Source organism: Schistocerca nitens, chromosome 4 (assembly GCF_023898315.1).
Source record: "Schistocerca nitens isolate TAMUIC-IGC-003100 chromosome 4, iqSchNite1.1, whole genome shotgun sequence".
NCBI classification, from domain to species: Eukaryota; Metazoa; Arthropoda; class Insecta; order Orthoptera; family Acrididae; genus Schistocerca; species Schistocerca nitens.
Window position 1 is genome coordinate 717,226,128 of NC_064617.1, and position 23,299 is coordinate 717,249,426.

Here is a 23,299-nt window from a genome sequence, read left to right on the forward strand (position 1 = left end):
ACATACCTAATACTTTCCATCACATAATCAGGAAAATTTGACTCCTCGAAATATTGAATGGGATTTGGAACATCAATACCCTTCACTGTTATTTCCTTTGATCGCCTATAATCATCCACTTCAAACTTATTCCTGAAAATTACATAAATGTTACCACATAACAAAACAAGTGACAAACCAAGATGAAACACACACAATTATAAACCGAGTTAATCTACAGCTCAACTATCAATACAGACAAATGCTATTGTTAAGAACACGACCTTACCTGTTTGCCACATTAGGGTGTGGGACATAAAAATCCTTTGCTATTGGGGAAAGCATACTCATATCCCAGGCTGGTTTCCTTAGTCCATCACCAAATTGGTCATCTCTTCCCCTGAAGTTTTTGCCCCCCCTGCGATCTTCAAATTTGTTCCCCCCTCGATAGCCACCCCCGTTTCTTTGGAAAGACCTGCAAAATTCACACAGTATTAATGCAAATAGCTACCACACAATGTAACCTACAGATAATGTGTCTATTTGGTTGTCATGAGCACTAAATCTCAAAGCAGAAAATACCTTGGAAATTAATGAGTTCTTGGACACTGATCTCCATAAGGAGAGATGGAACATTTCTGAAACATACCCAAGTCTGATGTTTTACAGGGGAAAAATTAGATTTGCCTGCAAGTTCATTTTATTATTGAATAACTGAGGCACTGAGAACCGTAAGGGCCCAAAGCACACTGTCATCAATTTTGAGATTGTGGCATGTATGCATGCTCCTGATATCTGTTAATCTCGATGCGAGCATGTTTCATCTATATCTCTAGCCCCACACTGTACTTATGAACGTTCACGAAAAGCTGTCTTACCAATTTCTTAGATACGAGGGCCATTCAGAAAGTAACCTCGGGTTGATTTAAAAAAATACACCAAGTTAAATAAAAATATTTTAATATATACATCTTACAACTACATCTTTGCACTATTTTTCTACATAGTCTCCATAGCGATTGAGGCACTCATCGTATCTCTTCACAAGCTTTGAAATTCCTTCTGCATAAAAATCACCCGCTTGTGCCTGGAGCCAGCCTGTGACCGCATCTTTGAGCTCTTCGTCGTCATCAAACCGCTGTGACCCGAGCCATTTCTTCAAATGCATGAAGAGGTGATAATCACTTGGCGCCAGGTCTGGGCTGTAAGGTGGATGGTTGATAACGTCCCACTTGAAGGACTCAAGAAGGGCCATTGTTCTGCGAGCAGAGTGAGGACGGGCGTTATCGTGCAAAAAACGATACCGGAAGTCAGCATACCACGGCGTTTGTTCTGTATAGCCCGTCTTAACTTTTTTATTGTTTCACAGTACACGTCTTGATTAATGGTCGTACCACGTTCCATGAATTCAACCAACAACACCCCTTTGGCATCCCAAAACACCGTTGCCATCAGTTTTCTGGCAGAAAAATCTTGCGAGGCTTTTCTTGGTTTGGTAGGCGAATTTGAATGTGCCCACATCTTTGATTGTTCTTTTGTCTCAGGGTTCACGTACTTAATCCAGGTTTCGTCACCGGTCACGATTCTGTTTAACAATGGTTCTCCTTCGTCCTCATAACGTGACAGAAAGTCTAATGCAGAGGCCATTCTTTGAATTTTGTGGTGGTCGGTAAGAATTTTGGGCACCCATTGTGCACAGAACTTACGGTAACCCAATCTTGCTGTCACTATCTCGTACAAGAGAGTCTTATAAATCTGTGGAAAACCAGTAGACAACTCCGACATTGAGAAACGTCGATTTTCACGAACTTTTGCATCAACTGTCTGAACGAGTTCGTCAGTCACCAATGATGGTCTACCACTCCTCTCTTCATCATGAACGTTTTCTCGTCCACTTTTAAATAAACGTACCCATTCACGGACAACTCCTTCACTCATAACTCTTGGTCCGTACACGGCACAAAGCTCACGATGAATAGCTGCTGCAGAATATCCTTTGGCTGTAAAAAACCTTATGACAGCACGCACTTCACATTTGGCAGGGTTTTCTATTGCAGCACACATTTCAAACTGCCACAAAAACTAAACTAGTGCAGGTACGACGTTCACTCGACCACAACTTGATGCCGACTGACCTGTTGAGTGCGTGAACGCACAGATGGCGTCGCTACTCCCCCCACAACCCGCACTGTGACCAATCGGGAGGTTACTTTCTGAACCGCCCTCGTATTTATTTCCACATGGGCCGGAAGTACGTTGCTCTGCACTCTAAAACTGCTATCTAGGGCTGATAATTATAGTTTTCACATTGTGTACATAGTAATAATACTTCATAATCACATGTGTATTGGTAGTTTAAACTGAACCTCAAGCTACAGAATGTGGCTAATGAAAATGATAACGAGGATATCAATTGTTTTAATAAGTCAATTTGTAAGGTGGTGTTAGTGTGTGTGGGTTTAAAAGAGGGGGGAAGGGACCAAACTGTTAGGTCATCGGTCCTTTGTTCCAAATAAAACAATGTCACAAGTGTGAGAATAAGACAAGCGAGACTGACAACACAAAACAGAGAGAAAGGAAAAACCATAAAAACGACGGAAGAGCAACACACACTTAAATGGACGAAAGGGGAGAAGAAAATCACTGAAACGCAAGAAACAGGTCTAAGAGATTAAAATGACAAAACAGATTACCATGGCTGGCTGACCATGAGAATAAAAAGGAGAAGCCAGCCACTCTGCAACACATTAAAACCTCCACCCTAAAAGCACTAGGGTGGAGGACACAAGAGGGACATAGGACATGCACTAAAACATAGATCAAATGATAAAACCCACCCTTACGGAAAAAAAAACATAAAACTAAAGCTGCTGCGGAGTCATTGTTGCCCAATAAAGAAAGGTAGGGTGTTGGGAAAGCCAAAAGTCCACCGCCAAGCAGCTAAAAGTGGGCAGTACAGCAAGTGGACGACTGTCATTTCTGAGCCAGAGCAACACCGAGGTGGGTCCTGACAACGGAGAAGGCAACCATGTGTTAGCCACATGTGGGCCAATGCCGAGCCGGCAGAGGACAACTGATTCCCTCTGATAGGACCACATGGAAGACTTCCACACATTCATAGTCTCCTTAATGACACGCAGTTTGTTGTGTGTATTGAGGCTATGCCATTCGGTCTCCCAAAGCCGCTAAACCTTGCAGTGTAGTACTGAATGCAGGTCAGTTGCAGAAAAGCCGATCTCCATGAGCGGTTTCCATGTAGCTTGTTTGGCCAACCTGTCAGCAAGTTTGTTGCCTGGGATTCCAACATGTCCTGGAATCCACACAAACACCACCAAATGACAGAACTGTTCCAGGGCATAGATTGAGTCCTCAATGGATGCTAACAAAGTACGGCGAGGTTAGCACTGGTCGATAGCTTGTAGGCTGCTCAAGGAGTCAGTAAATAGGAGAAATGACTCACCAGAGCATGAGTGCGTGTGCTACAGAGCACGAGATATGGCCGCCAGCTCTGCAGTGAAAACACTGCAGCCATATGGCAAGGAGTGCTGTTCAATATGTCCCCCCATGAACATATGTAAAGCCTACGTGACCATCAGGCAGTCACTTAAGAACAGATCTAAAAACATAAAACCCTGTTCATATCAGTATCAGCACTGATAAGTGTTCAGCCACAAGGTAGCATGTGTCCTACATTTGTAGCCCAGCTGCTGTGTTTTGGTTGAAGTGGTTGCCACTAGGTATTATTTTTCCAGTGCGCAGCTTTGGAAACTCTGCAACAAAACGTGTAGCATTCATCATATCCACTGTTCTGTTTAGCCAATGTTTACAAAAGAGGATGGCTACAGTGATCCTGAGTTTGACATTGAACTTAGCAGCTCAGAAAGTTAAGAAGAATGTGATTCATATGGCTACACCAAACTGATAAAAACTCCCTTGCTGTTCTAGGTGTGAAGAGGACGGTGTCCGCAAGTTCCTGGTAAATTAATGACCAGTGGGAGGAGCGGGGAACACCACAATCACGATTTCTTTCCTCTCAGCTGAGCTGTATGCCAGCCATAACTGGTTGTTTAAGCATAGTTTTTAAAAATCGACAATTTATGTGGAATAATACACATACAATTAATACACTGACAGGGTGTATAAGTAGACAGGGGGGAAAAGTCCCCGGCGAAAAACACTTTTTCTGTTTTAAGTGACAGTATACGTTTCCTCGTAACTGCAAAACTTTATCAATCCTTTGGTTATGGTTTTATTCACCAGTGTAGAATTTCCCGGCACATCAGAAAACTAAACTGGAAGGGGTGGGGAACATTTTGGAAATATCTTTGATGTGCACCAACATGTAAACTGCATATTTTTGAACCAAGAAAGTAGAAATCCGAATTCCACCAAACGTAACAAGCTACTTTCCAAAGCATTGAAATCGAGATTGCAATGTGCTTTTGTAAGCCAGTCATAGCTCACATCACATGATCTCACCAGCCGATGACAGCAGATATTCAGAGCATAGGACATGTGATGAAGTCAGCCAATAGAAACATCACTTAAGTAGCGCGAACACACCAACGAGAAAAGTTAGTGGTTTAAATTAAAATACATAGTGCTGGTACAAGAAAAGAAAAGCTTTCACATATAGTATTGGTCTCTGGGATACATAAGCTGCATGAGAAGCTAAGCTTTCACATATAATGATCTTTTTTGCGCATGTTACACTTTAACATACATCACATAAATGTGCCAGTAACATTTTTGATGACATGTTTGCCCTTCTGGCCTAAAAATTCTTCTTAATGGTTGATGAATTATTCTCGGGTTATCAGCTGAGTGGTGGCATCGTCTTGTCACAACATTTCAATGAGTCTCGTACCAAGCATCTTTGCCAGAAGATGAGGGGAACGAAACTAACTGAAACGTTGCGACAAGACACCACCACTCAGCTGATAACCCGAGAAGAATTCATCAGTGGAATACACCAAGAAAGACTGCAATCGCACATACTTCTAAATGGTTGTCCTCAAAGACTTTATTATTAAATAAGAGTCAAACACTAATTTAAGAAATTCATTGTACATTCTCGCACAAGGTTCATCTTTCATATAAGGAAATTTACTTTGAAAGTAGCACTTTTCAAACAAACATTCACAATATTTTCCTGCGACCTGTTCGAAATAGGTTCATTTTAGCAGTTGCCACAATGCGCCAAATAACAGGTGTCACCATGCTTGCACAGCCATGACGATGCAGAAAGCCCATTTGTTCTTCCATGTAAAACATTAAAGGAACTTACATTGTGTCATAAAAGAAACAAGGCATTAGAGGATACTCCAAGAGCATCGAAATTTTGTGAATCATATTAAAATGCACAATTCGGCTAAGTGCATATTCATATGTGCAGATTCGGATGTAAATTTTCTTCGAGTACCGGTACTGTATTATCTCTTGTTCGGTTCTTTATTACGGCATAATGCCATACATGCTAGAAAATGAAAACGTACACTTAAAATGCTGCATAGTTAGAACTATGCCAGTAGTGTGGAATTAAACACTTTGTTTCAAATACATTGACTGCCTCAGCAGAAAATACTAATAAAAGCCAAATTTCCCTAGCAAACAGACAAAAGTAACATCACTGTTCTGCATGACGACTAATGCTTGACTGCAGAGAGGTGAAAATAAAATTAAATCTGAAACTAACAACATATTCTAGCGTTCCGTAAATATGTGGATATACTTTAATTCACTTGATAGCTCCTGGCCACAGAAATCCATTTTGTGTTCATTTGATGTGAGATAAAGATCACTAAATATTAACAAGCGTCACGTGGAGACTACCCACCTCCCCTTTACAACTCAGACTGCTCTGTAGTCTCATCAATCCCCGATATTTCTAAACCGAGGCAATACTAGATGGTGGCGTCCCCCCCCCCTCCCTCGAGCGTTTGAGGTAGGTCACCAAAAATTTAAAAAATTGACTTTTCAAAAATATGTTCATTTTGTAGCGCACATCTTTCTGAAGAGTCTGATATACAGGGTGATTATAATTTAAGTTAAGCTTTCAAAACACTGTAGAAATAACACCACTGGTCAGAATGACGTCAAGTTGCAACAGAGTATTATCGGAGAAGGGGGAAAACTTATGACGGGGGGGGGGGGGGGTGAAAATAGCATTTTACGTGTTGGAACACATAAATGAAAACACCTGTCAAGTGCATGACCCACTGAAGTTTAACACGCCTGGTACACGGCTTTTCCTCCTCTCGTGTCTGTGATGTTCGCCACGACTATCTCGATGCAGGATCGGGCTCTGTTTGTAAAACTGTATTACAAGAATGATTACTGTGCACATGGCACTCTGCTGAAGTTCCGGACACTTAAGAGTTTAAAAAAAGGTGTTGGTCTGATGACTGCCATGGGTCTAGTGAAACCGATTCGGAAATTCGAAAAGAGGGGTTATTTTGTTGCACAATCTAGTATAGGGAAGCAGTCGCCACAGCAATGCAGGAGAAAACAAGTGGTGGAGTCCAAACGTGTAGTACACGGAGAATTGCCCAAACATTGGACATACACGTCAGCACGGTGCATAAAATCCTACTAAACAGCCTTCTTTGTATCCATTCAAAATTACCCATGTGCACAAATTGCCTCCTGTTGACCTGCCAGAAAGAGACCTTTGCTTTAGAATTTCTTGCTCGCATGGAAGTGGACACTGATTGGCCATGGAAGATTTTGTGGACAAACAAAGCCCACTTCCATCTGACAGGATATGTCAAGACACAGAATTGTCAAATATGGGCAAAGGAAAATCCACACGCAAATCAACCACTACCACTTCATCCTGAAAATGTCTGTGTGGTGCTGGTTTACAGCATCATTTATCATAGGGCCACATTTTTTTTTGAGGAACAGATGCTTCCGGTCCTGTTACTTGTACTGTCACTGGCAAGCGCTGTGACGCTCTTCTGCACAACCATGTCATTCCAGCTCTTCAACAGTGTGAATGTTTTGATGGGATCATTTTTATGTGAGATGGTGCACTTCCACACATTGCAAATCCAGTTAAGCAGCTGCTGAAGTGCCGTTTCAGAAATGCTAGAATTGTCAGCTGCCGTTTCCCTACAGCTTGGCTGTAGCATCACCTGATGTTAATCTGTGTGACTTCTGGCTGTGAGGCTATCTGAAAGATGTGCTCAGTGATCCAACTGCAAACTTCGCTACATTGAAGGTACACATTGCACAACACATTCCGAACGTGACCCCGGACACGCTTTGATCAGTTGTGGAACATGCTGTTTCTCGATTTCAACTTGTTGTGCGAAACGGTGGACAGCATACTGAAAATTTTTGTGCCAGTCACACGGAAATTAATATTCCAATTTGAATGATGCTTTTTACGTGGTTTTTGGCCTTAGGACAATTAAAAACCGATTCTTTCCATCCGATGTGATTGTGACCTTTCCATCGGAAATGGGCGTACGTAACTAACAGTATCACACCAGTACACCCATGCACACTGAGTAGCACAGTTAGTTTAATGTCAAACATACACCTTAGGCACAGTTGTGCAATTCATTTGTCATTTGTAGTCGACCACTATTATGATTACAGCACCTTCTATTGCTGCCTTTTGTAACTATTTATCTTTCTTCTGCCGTAAGTTTTCCCCTTTTCCAGAAATATTCCATTGCAATTAGACGTCATTCTGACCGGGTGTTATTTCTACAAGACATTATTTGGTCTTAAGTGTGCCAATGACCATTATCACGTCTCTTCACACAGCATTCTTCTATCACATGTCACTGTATTTCGCTCTGTGTAATGCCAACTTTGTAATGGATGCCATGAAACTACATTCAAAACAGTGGAAATTAAAATGTCCCATGGTTTCTCTCCTGCTCCCAGTCTGCCAGTTTTACATCCTGCACCTTTTATTTAAAAAACCTCAGCTAATACTGGATGGGATTATTTGTACACGAGAGAACAAGAACTCTTCAGAAAATGGGCACTCTTTATTGCTTCTTAGCTAATAACTTGCTGTTTTGTGTGACAACATTAAATACAGGTTACATAAAATCAGTAAAGACAAGAGACAAGCAGCAAGACAGTACACATTTCTTCTACACTGAAGTCCTTTACATGGTGTGCCTTCCTTTCTGGAAAGCTATTATCAAACATAGGCAAATGTTTTACTACATGAAAAAACAATGTCTTTTTGTTGTTTTAGGGCGCACAACTACAGTGGTCATTAGCGCCCAGACTAAATTATGAATGCACCGCGAGGCACAATGTTAAAACAGCAACTAGAAAGGACAACACTATAAAAGGCACATTAACAGGCAAGGGATTAAAAGAAAACAGCATAATCAAATGTCCTTAGACAGGTTTGTCAATTGGATAAAACTAAGAACGCGAGCAGCCGCTCCTGGGTCATCCGCTAAAATTTCATCCAGAGTACATGGCAGGCCAAGATCAATGCGGTGTATTAAAATTCGGACAGGACGTTAAAATGTGGCGTACCATCAGCAATTGCCCACATGGGCACAACGGCGCCTGTGCAGCCGTCAGCAGATGGCGGTGGCTGAACCGGGAGTGTCCAATCCGTAACCGGGCCGAAACGACCTCCTCCCACCGGGAAGTGCCTGAAGATGTCATCCAAGCCGTGGGGAGAGGTTTCAAGCCCCGAAGCTTGCTTTCAGTAAGTGTAAACCAATCGGCATGCCACAGCGATAAAATGCGCTGACAAATGACCCTGCTAAAATCAGATGAAGCCACACAACAAGAAGCTGTCCGAGGCTGGAGGACCGCAGCCTTGGCTGCGGCATCTGCAGCTTCGTTCCCAGGGATACCGACATGGCCAGGAACCCACATAAAAGTAACCGGAGAACCGTCGTCCACCAGCTGCTGAAGAGAGTGTTGGATCCAGTGCACGAAAGGGTGAGCCATATACGGATCACTGAGGATTTGGATGGCGCTCAGGCAATCAGAGCGGATGACATAAGCAGAATGTCTGTGGCGGTGTATGTAAAGAACGGCCTGATAGAGGGCAAATAGCTCAGCTGTGAAGACCGAACACTGGCCATGGGGCCAGAATTTGAAACTTTGTGCCCGACAATAAAAGAACACCCGACACCGTCATTGGTCTTAGAGCCATCTGTATAAATGAAGATCGCATTAATGAACTTTGAACGAAGTTCGACAAACTGCGAGCGGTATACCAAAGGTGGGTAACCTCCTTTGGGAGCGAGATGAGGTCAAGGTGAACGCGAACCTGAGCCTGGACCCAAGGTGGCGTTTGGCTCTCGCCCACTCTAAAAGTTGCAGGGAGTGGAAGATCAAGTTGCTGAAGAAGGTGACGAAAGTGAACTCCAGGGGGTAGCAGGGCAGATACATACAACCCGTATTGACGGTCGAGAGAATCGTCAGAAAAGGAACGATAAGATGGCTGCTTGGGCATTGATAATAGCCGACAGGCATACCGACAAAGCAGTATATCGCGCCGGTAGGTTAGTGGCAATTCACCGGCTTCAGCGTGAAGACTTGACGGGACTAGTATAGAACACTCCGATCGCAAGACGTAACCCCTGATGTTGTATAGAGTTGAGGGGGCGTAGGATGGACAGCCGTGCAGAGGAGTATACAAAGCTCCCGTAATCCAGCTTTGAGCGGACGATCAACCAATATAGGCAAAGTAGGACGGTTCGATCCGCCCCCCACGACATACCGCCGAGAACACAGAGGACATTTAGGGAACGGGTACAACAGGCAGCCAAATATGACATGTGGAGACCAACTAAGTTTTCTGTCAAATGTAAGACCCAAAAATTTTGTTGTTTCCACGAATGGGAGAGTAACTGAACCACGATTAAGGACAGTGGGAGAAACTCTTTGTAGCGCCAGAAGTTAATACAGACCGTTTTCTCGACAGAAAAAACGGAAGCCATTGGCGACACTCCAGGAGTAAAGACGGTCAAGACAAAGCTGAAGACCGCGCTCTAGGAAACATGTACGCTGTGGGCTGCAATAGATGGTAAAATCGTCCACGAAAAGGGAGCCTGATACATCATCTGGGAGGCAATCCATTATTGGATTGATCGCTATGGCGAAGAGAGAGACACTCAAAACTGAGCCCTGTGGCACCCCATTCTCCTGGTGAAAGGCATCGGACAGGACAGAAACAAAACGTACCCTGAACTTTCGATCCATTAAAAATGCACAAATAAAAAGACAGAGGCGACTGGAAAGGCCCCATTTATGCATGGTGCGGAGAATGCCCGCCCTCCAACAGGTGTCTTCAAGCCTTCTCCAAATCAAAGAACACAGGCACTTCCGCAAGAAGTTATTCACAATGAAGGTCAACAAGGTAACCACATGGTCAACAGCAGAGCGGCACCTACAAAAGCCACATTGTAGGCGTCGAGATTCGAGCAGCCAAACCAAATGAGAGTTAACCATTCGTTCCATCACCTCACAGACACAGCTGGTAAGGGAAATGGGTCGATAACTGGAAGGCAAGTGATTGTCCCCCGGATTAGGAATTGGGACAACAATAGATTCGTGTCAGCATGTGGGAACATGACCCTCAATCCAGATGCGACTAAGTACGAAGAAGGAAATCTTTACCCACAAGAGGAAGGTTTTTCAGCATTCGAATATGAATATAATCAGGCCCCAGAGCGGAGGACCATGACCATGCAAGTGCACTTTCGAGTTCCCGCACGGTGAATGAGGCATTATAACTTTCATGATATGAGGAGCGGAAGTTAGGTGGCCTTGCAGCCTCTGCCTGTTTTCGGAGGAGGAAGGCAGGGTGGCAATGAGCGGAGCTCGAAACCTCTGCGAAAAATCGGCCAAAGGCATTTTGAGACATCCTCAGGGGCCACAAGGATGTCATTCGCGACCGTTAAGCCAGAAACTGGTGAGCGGACCTTAGTGCCAGATAGCCGGCGCAGGCTACCCCAGACAACAGGAGTAAAACTGTTGAAGGAGCTTTTGAAAGCAGCCCAGCTGGCTTTCTTGCTTTCTTCAATAACACAACAACACTGCGCACATAATCATTTATAATTAATACAATTCACAATCGTAGGGTGGCGTTTAAAGGTGCGTAAAGCACGTCAACGAGCACATATAGCATCTCTACATGCTGCTGTCCACCCGGGGACCCGTATGCGACGTGGAGAAGAGGTAGTATAAGGGATGGAATATTCAGCAGCAGTGAGAATGACTTCAGTGAGGTGTGCGACCTGACTATCGCAGCTTGCGAAGTTTTGATCCTGAAATGTCGCCCTGGAAGAGAAGAGCCCCAGTCTGCTTTGGAGATGTTCCAACTAGTTGAGCATGGAGATGGGGTATGGTGCAGGAGATGGATAACACAAGGGAAGTGGTAGCTCGAATATGTATCAGAAAGAGCGTACCACTCAAATCGACCTGCAAGTTGGGTAGTACATATAGAGAGGTCTAAATGAGAACAGGTGTGAGTTGTATCCGAAAGAAAAGTAGGGGCGGCAGTATTGAGGCAGACAAGATTGAGGTGGTTGAAAATGTCTGCTAACAGGAAGCCTCTCGGACAGGATGCTGGAGAGCCCCAAAGGGGATGGTGGGCATTGAAGTCTCCAGTCAACAAAAATGGTGGAGGCAGCTGAGCAATAATTTACGTCATGTCTGCCCTAGTAACGACAGACGACGATGGAGTGTAAACAGTACAAATGGAAAATGTGGAAGTGGGGAGAGTAATTCGGGCGGCAACTGCCTGCAGATCAGAGTGCAATGTGATGGGATCATCGTAGATATCATCCCGGACCAGCAACATAACCCCATGAGCCGGAATACCTGCCACAGGGGTAGGTCAAAATGCAAAGAGGTATCGTGCGCCAAGTCAATACGATCGCATGGGCGTAGCTTAGTTTCCTGGAGAGCTACTAAGAGCTGACAGTGCAAGCGTAGCAGCAACTTTAAGTCCTCTCGGTTGGAGAGAATGCCACAAATATTCCAATGAATAGGCGCCATCATGAGAAGAAAAAGGAGAGCAAGAAGGGGTCACCTCGAAGGCCGCTGAGGGCCTGGCTTCGAGCAAGCACTGCTGCCGCTATCAATAGGTGGAGAGTCTTCTTCCATTTTTTCAATAGGTTCATCGGCCACCATGTTAAGATGGTCGGGAGGGGGAGCTTCCTCCGCCGGTGAACGGCCAGATGTTCGGCTACCAGGAGTGCGGCCAGGCAAATCAGATGACAGTCTGGGGCGGCAACCGCTGGGTGGCGCAGAGAAGAAACGCACCGTGGCAGAGAAGGAGAACTTTTCTTCCTATGAGCCATCTTTGAAGGTCGTTTAGTCGAAGTACTGGTCGATGGCTGGGAGTTCAGGGTATGTATGAAGTCTTCATGGGACAGTTCCTTTTTGAAGGCCCGCGCATCTGACATCTGGGTCTTAGTATTGGCGGAAGTTGATGAAGGTGCTTGTGTCTTAGGAGTGACGGGAGGAAGAGGAGACGTTGACTGGGTGATCTTAGCACTGGCCGAACGGACGACCATAGCGCCAAATGTCAGATTGCATGTCTGCATCAATACCTCCCCAGTAGGCCAAGGAGAGGCGAGGACGGTACTGTATTTCCCCCCTGGGAGCAGTGTGGGCTTCCTCCTAGCAAAAAGCTTGCGAGCAGCCGAGGTGGACACTTTCTCTTTGACCTGAATTTCCGGTATACAGCATTCATCCTTATAGATGGGACAGTCGCGAGAGGACGCTGCATGGGCACCCTACAAGACAGTTCACACAACGAGGAGACGGAGGCGGACAGTCACTCTCATGGGCATCCCTGCCACAAGTGACGCATTTAGTCGCATTAGAACAAGACTGGCGGGTGTGGTTAAAACGCTGACACTGGTAGCAGCACGTAGGTGTCGAGACATAATGGCGAACAGAAAGAACCTCATAGCCTGCTTAGATGCACGACGGCAGCTGAACACTATAAAAAGTCAAGAAAAGTGTCCGGGTCGGTACAAGGTCATTGTCGACCTTTTTCATAACCCTATGGACAGCCGCAACGCTCTGCTCGGCAAGGAAAGACTGAATCTCCTCGTTAGTCAATCTGTCGAGTGATCTAGTAGATACCACACCACGCGAAGAATTCAAAGTGCGGTGAGCCTCCATCCGGACAGGGAACGTGTACAGGAGTGTGGCCCAAAGGAGTTTTTGTGCCTGAAAGGCGCTATCAGTTTCCAACAACAAGGTACTGTTACGCATCCTGGTACAAGACTTGACAGGTCCAGCTATGGCATCTACACCCTTCTGAATAACGAAAGGGTTGACAGATGAAAAATCCTTTACGTCCTCAGATCTAGAAACTATGAGGAACTTTGGGGCAGGTGGTAGTACTTTTGTCACTGGTGGCTGGTCAAGTTTCCGTTTTTGGGCGGAAGTCAAGAGAGAAGAGAAATCCAATGCGGATGAATCCCCCTGATTGCCAGCATTTCCAATGGCGCGCTCCTTCCTTGTGGGGACCCTCTCAGAGGGCGCTCCCACCTTAGGTGAATGTTTACACCTCAGATCACACCTCACGAGAAACGGACGGAGGGACCAATCGGCATGGTCAGAAGGTGTCAGCTCGGGCAATCGCCCCTCCCCGGGCCTGGCCTTTACCAGGGGGTATGCACAGGCCCTACTTGTCTACCCAGGGTGGGGAATTACACTTTACCCCATCACCGGCTACGCATGGGTCGGCCTTCCGACACGCACAGTGAGGAAAGAATAGGAAAAAAAGGGAAAGAGGGAGAGAAAGGGCAGATTGTCTCAAACGCCAAGGCGAAGACCATAGGGTGAACAAGGAGAAGAAGGCAAGGAAGACAGTAAGAGAGGGAGAAGGACAAAGAGAGGAAACAAACAAAGGAAGAAACCAGAATAAGCGAAAAACCAAAATGACCACAAATGTAAGACGTTGAACCGTCCGTCTCCGGACACAGGCGCAAGCTACCCCCTTGAGGGGGAGGAACTCCTTTTAGTCGCCTCTTACTACAGGCAGGAATACCTGCCTATTCTTACCCCGGCCCCGCAGGGGGACACTGTCGTATAATACTGAAAAAGCTGTTAATATAAATAGTACCCAAAACTGATGCAGTTTCTTGATCTGATTATGTGTCTGCTAGATAAAACGAAATAGGCTTGCCTAATATTGCAGCAACTGTAACACATATCAAATAAATGAAACTGTTTTGGCACATAGGGTCATTTCTATTAACATGTCAGAATAAAATTCATTAAGTACCAAAATCAAATGCCTATTAGGCCTACTACAAGCAAAAAGCTTTGTTAGGAAATAGTTTCACATTTCATGACATCATCAAAAAGTAATATCGCAAAATTTTAATGTAAATTTGAAATCTTCATATTCTTCCATAATTTGTGCAGTGTTCCCGTTTCTTCTTCTTCCCTGTTCTAACAAACAATCAAGTCATCACTTATTCTGTAACTATTCCTGCCTGTGCCAGAACTTATTCTCTGGTTAAGTTCACTAACCCTAACAGAACTACCGGTTTAGTTATCCCATGTTTATTCTCCGGTAAAGTGTTATTACGTATTCATACAATGCGTTTTCCATGCTGCTCCCAGAATAGAACTTCAGCGGTTGCTAGCGGGGGACTGTATAACTGGCGGTCTGGCCAATTTTCTTTCTCTCTCTCTCTCTCTCTCTCTCTCTCTCTCTCTCTCTCTCTCTCTCTCTTTGTCAAAATTTCATTCTTTTGGATACACCGAGAAGATATGTAATATTTCGTAACTGTTATTACTGTTAGTCATTTATTTCCACACGTAGTCTGAATCTATGGATTTGGTTAGTAATTATAAAAACGCTTATCTTTCGCAAACCCAGCCAACTATATAAACAGCAATTGGCATTCACCAATTCGGCTTTATTCCGCTCAGCTCGTATGATCCCATTTCCTTTTGGCTGCAGAAAAGCTTATTTCTAGATGTGATGTGTATTCCTCTTGCAGAGACACCACGTACAAGATGCACACATTTGAAAATCAACTTAGAATATGATTAAATATGTTCAGAAACCAACAGCAATGCATTTCAGAACCATAAATAATCGATAAACCATATGCGCTGGATACTAGGCACTTTGTGAAACAAACCCACAGCTTCACCTAGGTATGTTTCTTCCCCCCCCCCCCCTTCTCTTCCAAATACGCATACAATACAATTGTGGTACATGCAACTGCTGCGCTTAACAAGTTATTGTCAGCCTTCTTTAATTTTGACAAGAAATATGAGGATAGTGTAATAGGCCTACCCCTTTCTAGTGCCAAGTCAAATATCTCTGTCGAACAAATTTGACAAATATTTTATCATATATTTGATCAAATCACTGTCAAAGAAATATGATCGTGTAATACCAGCCTTAGAGATCAAAGTAATGTCATTTTGTCAGTTGAGAAATGTTCGCTAGTTGTGCAAGATAAATACATCCACTGAGCTAAAGCCAGCTTCTCCAAGATTTACATTGACAGGAAAGGGTTCTAAAAAATAACTTCACGTTTTAAGATATTTAAGTCAAAGTTCAGTGCACAAATATACTTGGGATTATCTTCAAAAATTATAAATTCAATATTTTGAGAATTATAAGCTATCTTAATATGCCTATATGTAATGTCATCTACTATATGTTATTTTTCCGCCAATAAAAATATTTTTGGAACAATTTTGGAAAAAGAAGATGTTATGGAGTTAAGGACTCTAGCACCAAATTTCTGGAACAATTTTTTATGGAAATAATGATGAAAGCTGGTTTCCAGTACAGTGCTTCAAATCCCTGCATATGTTGTCACAACTACGGACAACTATGTATAGTTAATTTGGTAGTGACGGGGACAAAATTACTGCTTTCTGATCATTTTACAGCACGATTTTCTTAGAACAGGTACCACTGAAGTTTCCTTGGCATAAAAATAAAGCAAAATGGAGATGGAGTATGGTTAAGTCAATATCACTTCGAATGGCAGAACCACTAGGATTTCAGTTTCCGGAAATACGGAAGCGTCCGATCCCGACCTTCTGCTTTGACCCAGACATCACAAATATGGCGGGAACAAAAACAAACACACACACTTTCCACAAGAAGCCTAATGACACTAACGGGACAAACACGGGAAATGGGGTGTTTTGGGTGGGGGGCAAACTAAATATAAACAAATATTGACACCTTGCGTAGCTACAACGTGTAAGTGAAGACAGCCATGCATGAATACCCACCCACCTCCCCAGGGGTCGTAACCCCTGCAACCCATAGAAGATAAAGATGCTTCAGTAGCTGATTAGTGTTTTTTGTCTTTTTAAAAAAAAATCTCACTGGATAGAACGAACAGATCAGAAAGACAAATATAATAAACTAAAACAGAAATTGGAGGAAACATAATTAAAATAAGTAATGTGTTTTTAAATTAAAAAAAAAAATCTCACGAGATAGAACGAACAGATCAGAAAAGTAAATAAAATAAGATAAAACAGAACTGGAGACAGCCACACTCAAACCAAACTCCGCGCCGTCATGACGTCACACACGACAACACCCTTATGTCACAGGTCAAAGCCGATGCGTGGGATCGGACGCTTCTGTCGACCCCAGTTTCCATTGGACACCAACAAAACAATCAAGATGAAGTCGTGTCTCCTCTACTGCGAGGCAATCTGATGTTTTCTGTAATCTCCAGTAGCAACTCTACATTACACTTGTGACAAACAAAATCCAATTGTACTATGGAAAAACCAGCTATTGACGACTGGAATATACATATGTTTGAAAGTCACATTTTAGAGATGGCAATTTGAGAATTTAAGGTGATGCTGATTTTCATGGTGACAAGCAAAACAGTTCATTCAACAACCACTACTGGTGCAAAGTAGGCTGGTGGGGCCAATACCTTGGGCACGTCAGTTGCCTAAATTAAAGCTACATCTACAACTGAATAGGCCAAAGAATGATTCTGCTTTTATTACCAACTGAATTAGCTGCAAAGCCAGAACAACGTAAAAAATTTACACTGATAATGCTAGTGCTTTAAGGGGAGAGAGAATAACACAATCTACAATGAAGTCCAACAATTGTATACTCATTAACTGAGATTATGCAATGATGAAATAATCTTAATTCCATTATTCTTTCAAGCATCAGTGTAGCCTTTTATGGCAATCTTTTATCTCCACATGGATGATTAGTCTAATGTAGAGTGGTGTGTTGCATCATCTTCCCTGTCCTTACCCATTTTGGTATGGTTTTCCCACCAATTCTCCAGTGGCCAATTGTAGTGGTTTCAACTGAGCAATGGGGGTTGCCACATCCTCACACCTACTGTAAATCATACTGGAACGTATTGATGGCAATGACAACATAACAGAGCTAACAAAGCCATGTTAACGAATTTTGTTATATGCAGTGTGGCATGCAGGAAATTAACATTCTTTCTTTGTTCAGCGATTTTTTTTCCCTTTTAAAAAATTGGTCATGGTTTAATTTAAACTGCTATTTCATTGTATTATTAAGTAACTATAGCATTTCCATACCAAGTAACTATAGCATTTCCCATACTAAGTACGCTAAATATAGCATTTCCAACAGTTCCTTGTAATTAGCTCTGTCAGTGACTGTTTCATACCCAATGAATGAATCTTTCAAGATGAATATGTTTTGGTGGAACTCTATACTTCCACAGCAAAACTGCATGGAAAACTTCAAAGAAAGCACGATTATGTTTGCACCTTATTAATGCATTTTCGTCATAAACCCTACAACTGCTAAGTAAACGCAAGGAACCTAAAATACATAACTGATATTACCAACGAAGCCAAATTGATAAAAAAGCTATCACAAGATGAGGAAATGTAGCGCACCCAGCATTTCACGAAAATGGATGAAAATTACATGACAGACAATTATATTATAGACGTTCCTAAATTTGGGTTCTGTTACACCGAAAAGCGTGAAAGTGTGGTGCCAATTCTACGATATAGTGACAAAGTTTCTACATATGAAAAAACGCGCAGTTTAGGTTCGTTACACTACACTGTCCAAAAGAAGTTAACGGGTGGTTTTCTACTTACATATTCGCGGCAATTACTTTTCTTTGGTGAAACTTGTAGGCGTTGGTTCCAATGCTTACAACATGTGGTGTAATTGTGGTAAGCCGGTGACCTGTAAACAAAAATTACAGTCAGAAAACAGCAAGGCAAATAACATACGAACTATAATACAGTCAAAGCGTAAATCAATTACTGCTAATACCATGAACTGTTGTCCCAGGTAAGTTTACCTTTAAATACGAAACTCATTCCACGTTCTTACCTCGAGGGGGGTAGAAAGGCCAGAGGAAGCAGAAGCGGTCCAAAGCACTCACCTCACATAAAGATATAACCCATCGTGTCAATAAGCGACGAATAAATAAATTTAACAATGGAAAAGTAACATACTTCTCACCCTTGAATACTATTACATTACTTATGAAAATATTTTTGCTTTGAAGCAGCAAACATACAGAACACCATAAAATTTTCCTTCGAAGCAGCAAACAAACAGGCCATCACCACACGATTCTCTATGTATAGTTTATTCAAACACTAAAATCATCATCAAAACTAGTATATCAATTTACTAATACAAGTAACTTATTTCGACAGCAAATTTACAGTTCTTAACTTCCCCACATTGCTTCTAACTATCTGTTCTTCCACAAACCATAACTGTTAACAATTCGTAATCCATATTTATCATACTTACGTTACTAAAAACTGCGTTTATATTAAAACTGCAGTACTAATATTCGCACTTCAAAGTGCTGTGTCGGATACTGATCTTATTCATTAGCGTCCAGGACTTTCGTAAGTGGTAACACCAACTAAGTATGTACCAATTATCTAGAAACAATGAATCCAGAACATGGCCAATACTATAATGAAAGACAAAAGCACCAACAAACAGATAGCTCAACGAATAGGAGTTCCATAGAATTTCATATTTCCAATATATGTGAACAAACTTCAAAAAATTACAGTAATCGCTTTAAGATTTCCCACATACCTTCGAATCCCACTGTCTATGGCTATCAAACCAACTGACTGTTTGGGGACTTTAGAGAGCACTGTTAAAATAACGAGTCACACTAGTACTCCACTTTACGAACGGAAAACTGCGTGTTCAGCATTTAACTGCATAGTCTGTATATCATGCATCGTGTCCAAAGTATTAGGTAGTGGCAATTTTGCAAGGCAAGAAGCAGAGTGCTGATAAAGGAATAAATAGCTTCATTATGTTTTGGCTGTCGTCACTGATTTATTTTATTTTAGTTTCTTAAGTTTCTAACAGCTCAGTAAACAGTTTGAAACGGCATAAAAACGTAATAAAACAATAGTCCTTTATCACTTACAGGTGCAGCAAGTCACTCAAACAAATATTAAATTTCTTAGAGGCCAGTTTTCAAGCCATTTCAGATGAGGCATGCAGAAAGCAAACATTATTGCGCATTTTTGAATCGCCATCCTCTGCACTATGGGTTACTCACCATGAGGATTTGAAATTAGTCATGTGAACAGTTTTTACTCCTGATCGAAAGATGTGTCTAAATGGCTGATGAAAATATTCTAATAATCCATTAAGTGACTCTTGGAAATAGGGTCGACTATAATTGATATTATGCACTTTAAGACAAAAAAACGATGCACCATGAAAGAATTATCATAGTGGAATGGAAATTGATAGCTCTGATGTACAGCACAGTCAAACAAATGATTATAAGTTCCAGAAAAATTGGATAATTTGCTCAAGAGAAAAAGCTTCACAAACTTAGCAAATCAATAATGCATTAGTCCACCTCTGGTCCTTAAGCAAACAGTTATTATGCTTGGCATTCATCAATAAAGGTGATGGATTTCCTCCTGAGGGATATTGTGCCAAATTCTGTTCAAATGGCGCGTTAGATCATCAAAATTCCGAGATGGTTGGAGGGCCCTGCCAATAATGCTCCCATTCTCAATTGGGTTGACATCCAACAATCTTGCTGGACAAGGTATGATTTCTTAAGCATGAAGACAAACAGCAGAAGCTTTCACTATGTGCATTCTTGCTGAAATGTAAGCCCAAGATGGGTTGCCTTGAAGGGTGTAGAATATCACTGATGTACTGCTGTGCTCTAAGGGTGCTGCAGAGGACATCCAAAGGGGTCCTGATATGAAAAGAAATAGAACCCCAGACTATCACTCTGGTTATCAGGCCATATGGTGGGTGACAGTCAGGTTGGTGTCCCGCATGAAATTCTGCGAGACAAGCTCAAGTATTGTGGCATGAGTGGGACAGTGCACAAATGGTTTAATTCGTACCTAACTGAAAGAGTGCAGAAAGTTGAAATAAGTAGTTCTCATAACATGCAAAGATCAGCACATTCCTCAAACTGGGGAACTATCAAGAATGGGGTTTCACAAGGGTCAGTCTTGGGTCCTTTGTTGCTCTTATTATATATTAATGACTTGCCATTCTATATTCATGAAGAGGCAAAGTTAGTTCTCTTTGCTGATGATACAAGTATAGTAATCACACCTGACAAACAAGAATTAACTGATGAAATTGTCGATACTGTCTTTCAGAAAATTACTAAGTGGTTCCTTGTAAACGGACTCTCACTGAATTTTGATAAGACACACTACATACAGTTCCGTACAGTGAATGGTATGACGCCATTAATAAATATAGACCTTAATCAGAAGCATATAGCTAAGGTAGAATATTCCAAATTTTTAGGTGTGTCCATTGATGAGAGATTAAATTGGAAGAAACACATTGATGATCTGCTGAAACGTTTGAGTTCAGCTACTTATGCAATAAGGGTCATTGCAAATTTTGGTGATAAACATCTTAGTAAATTAGCTTACTACGCCTATTTTCACTCATTGCTTTCATATGGCATCATATTTTGGGGTAATTCATCACTGAGGAATAAAGTATTTATTGCACAAAAGTGTGTAATCAGAATAATAGCTGGAGTCCATCCAAGATCATCCTGCAGACATTTATTTAAGGATCTAGGGATATTCACAGTAGCTTCTCAGTATATATACTCTCTTATGAAATTTGTTATTAACAACCAAACCCAATTCAAAAGTAATAGCAGTGTGCATAACTACAATAGTAGGAGAAAGGATGATCTTCACTATTCAAGATTAAATCTAACTTTGGCACAGAAAGGGGTGAATTATACTGGCACTAAAGTCTTTTGTCACTTACCAAATAGTATCAAAAGTCTGACAGATAACCAACAAGTATTTAAGAAGAAATTAAAAGAATTTCTGAATGACAACTCCTTCTACTCCATAGAGGAATTTTTAGATATAAATTAAGAAAAACAAATATTAAAAAAAATAAAAATAAAAATAAAAAAATAAAGAAAAACAAAAAAACACAAATAAATAAAGTTGTTATATTAACTTAAGTATGTTGTTAAATTAACCTAATTATGTCATGTATTGGAAAATTCGACTCGTTCCACATCATTATGAAATATCGTATTCATGATCCATGGAACTTGTATTAATCTAATCTAATCTAATATAACCTCCTCTGTATGGGACATCTCCAGACTCGTCTTTGGTCTGGAATCTCATTGACTGGAGTAGAATTTTCTGCAGTGATGAATCTCTCTTGGACAGAGCGTGGTGGCGCAATGATTACACACTAGACTCTCCTTTGAAAGGACGATACTTCAAACCTGTTTCTGACCATCCTGACATAGGTTTTCAGTGATTTCCCTAAGTCACTTCCTTTGAAATGGCATTGCTAACTTCCTTCCTCATCCTTCCCTCCTCCTCTCATCCGATGGAACTGATGACCTCGCTGTTTGGTCCCTTCCCCCAAATCAGTGAACCAATTTCTCTTGGAACTGAGCCCCAATGACAGGTGAAGCTGTGTCTGCAGATGCCCTGGATAGCTGTGGGATGCCAAGCTAATTGTCGCCTACCATACAGCCCAACAGCCAGGAGTGATGGTCTATGGCGGCATTAATTCTCACAGCAGTACCCCTTTGCTTGTCTTCTGTGGCACCCTCACAATACAGCAGTATGTCAGTGATATTCTATGCCCTTCGCGGCAAGCCACGAATAATTCCCATTGGCACATGGCGAGACTTTCCTCTGCATGTCTTTGTGTTTGCCAAACCCTACCTTGGCCATCAAGGTTGCTGGATGTCTCCCCAACGAGAACATTTGTAGCATTAAGGACAGGGCCCTCCAACCATCTTGGGATTTTGATCATCTAATATGCCAATTGGTTAGGATTTGGCACAAATCCTTCAGAAGGAGATCCATCAACTCTATCAATCAATGCTAAGCAGAATAACTGCGTGCATAAGGACCAGAGGTGGACCAACACACTATTGACCTGCTCAGTTTGTGAACCTCTTTCTCTTGAATAAAGCATCAAAGTTTCTCTGAAACAGTAATCATTTGTTTGTCTGTGCATCTACATCACATATAGGAATTCCTATCCCGTTCAGACGTTTCCTTCACGATGCATCGATTTTTTCCTTTAGGGTGTGTAGAGTCACTGTGTTCAGATATGTCAATAATGCCATTAGTTCTTTATTGGCATGCTTTAAAACCATCTTCTGTGTAGACATTTACAGAAAATTCACTCTGAGGATAGCATGTTTAACTAAGGTGGTGAATGTTAACAAAATGCAGTGAATTAGTACACTGAAGTTCTACAATAAGAAAACGATAACTACTGTGAACATTTAATTTAACACCATAAACACTGTAATCAAGATGTGTTCTTTCATTAATTTTGCACTGTTGTCTATGTACAAGAGGTACTTCCTGATAACACACACTAAATATATGAATAACTTGTGTTGATATATTTAATTCTAGGAGATACATGACAACTATTGCTGACTCCAAGAGAGTATTGCTGGACTGAGGCAGCAGTACATTTTCGTTTATTAGATTCACCATTAGCTCTTCCTTCAGAATCCTCAATAAATCACGAGAACATACCCTGCCTACCTCGCTAATTGTTTCATTTCTGCTGACAGTACACTGTTCTATGTAGCCCAAGACATTACAATTGAATGGGAAATTTTCTATCCCTAGACTCATTCTCATTGATATGGTTATGTTTCTTCTGTTGTCATTGTTTTTGGGACCACGAATTCGATGGGATCTTGACTTGCACTGTTGGATAGTGACTGCCACTCAAATGCCTCGGTACATCTTTCTAGATTTGATGGAGTTATAAAAATTGTGTGAAACAGTTTTGTATTTAAATATATTCTTGTTATTATAGCGACTTTTCCAAATA

The 23,299-nt window shown here is 41.9% G+C and overlaps 1 protein-coding gene across 2 annotated transcripts in view; it reads right to left on the reverse strand.

The window, feature by feature from the left end:
* Positions 1 to 18,425, reverse strand: part of LOC126252784 (ATP-dependent RNA helicase p62-like) — a 58,030-nt gene extending 39,605 nt beyond the window's left edge. The window contains exons 1-4 of one of the 2 annotated variants that reach the window (XM_049953716.1): positions 18,302 to 18,425; positions 18,061 to 18,151; positions 269 to 454; positions 7 to 132 (exon numbers count right to left, since the gene is read on the reverse strand). In XM_049953716.1, coding sequence (XP_049809673.1) covers positions 7 to 132; positions 269 to 454; positions 18,061 to 18,062 — 314 coding nt within the window. In that variant the 5' untranslated portion in view covers positions 18,063 to 18,151; positions 18,302 to 18,425. Of the gene's footprint in view, positions 1 to 6; positions 133 to 268; positions 455 to 18,060; positions 18,152 to 18,269 lie in introns of both variants that reach the window. The other variant, XM_049953715.1, reaches the window with a different exon arrangement.
* Between the last annotated feature and the right edge of the window lie 4,874 nt (positions 18,426 to 23,299).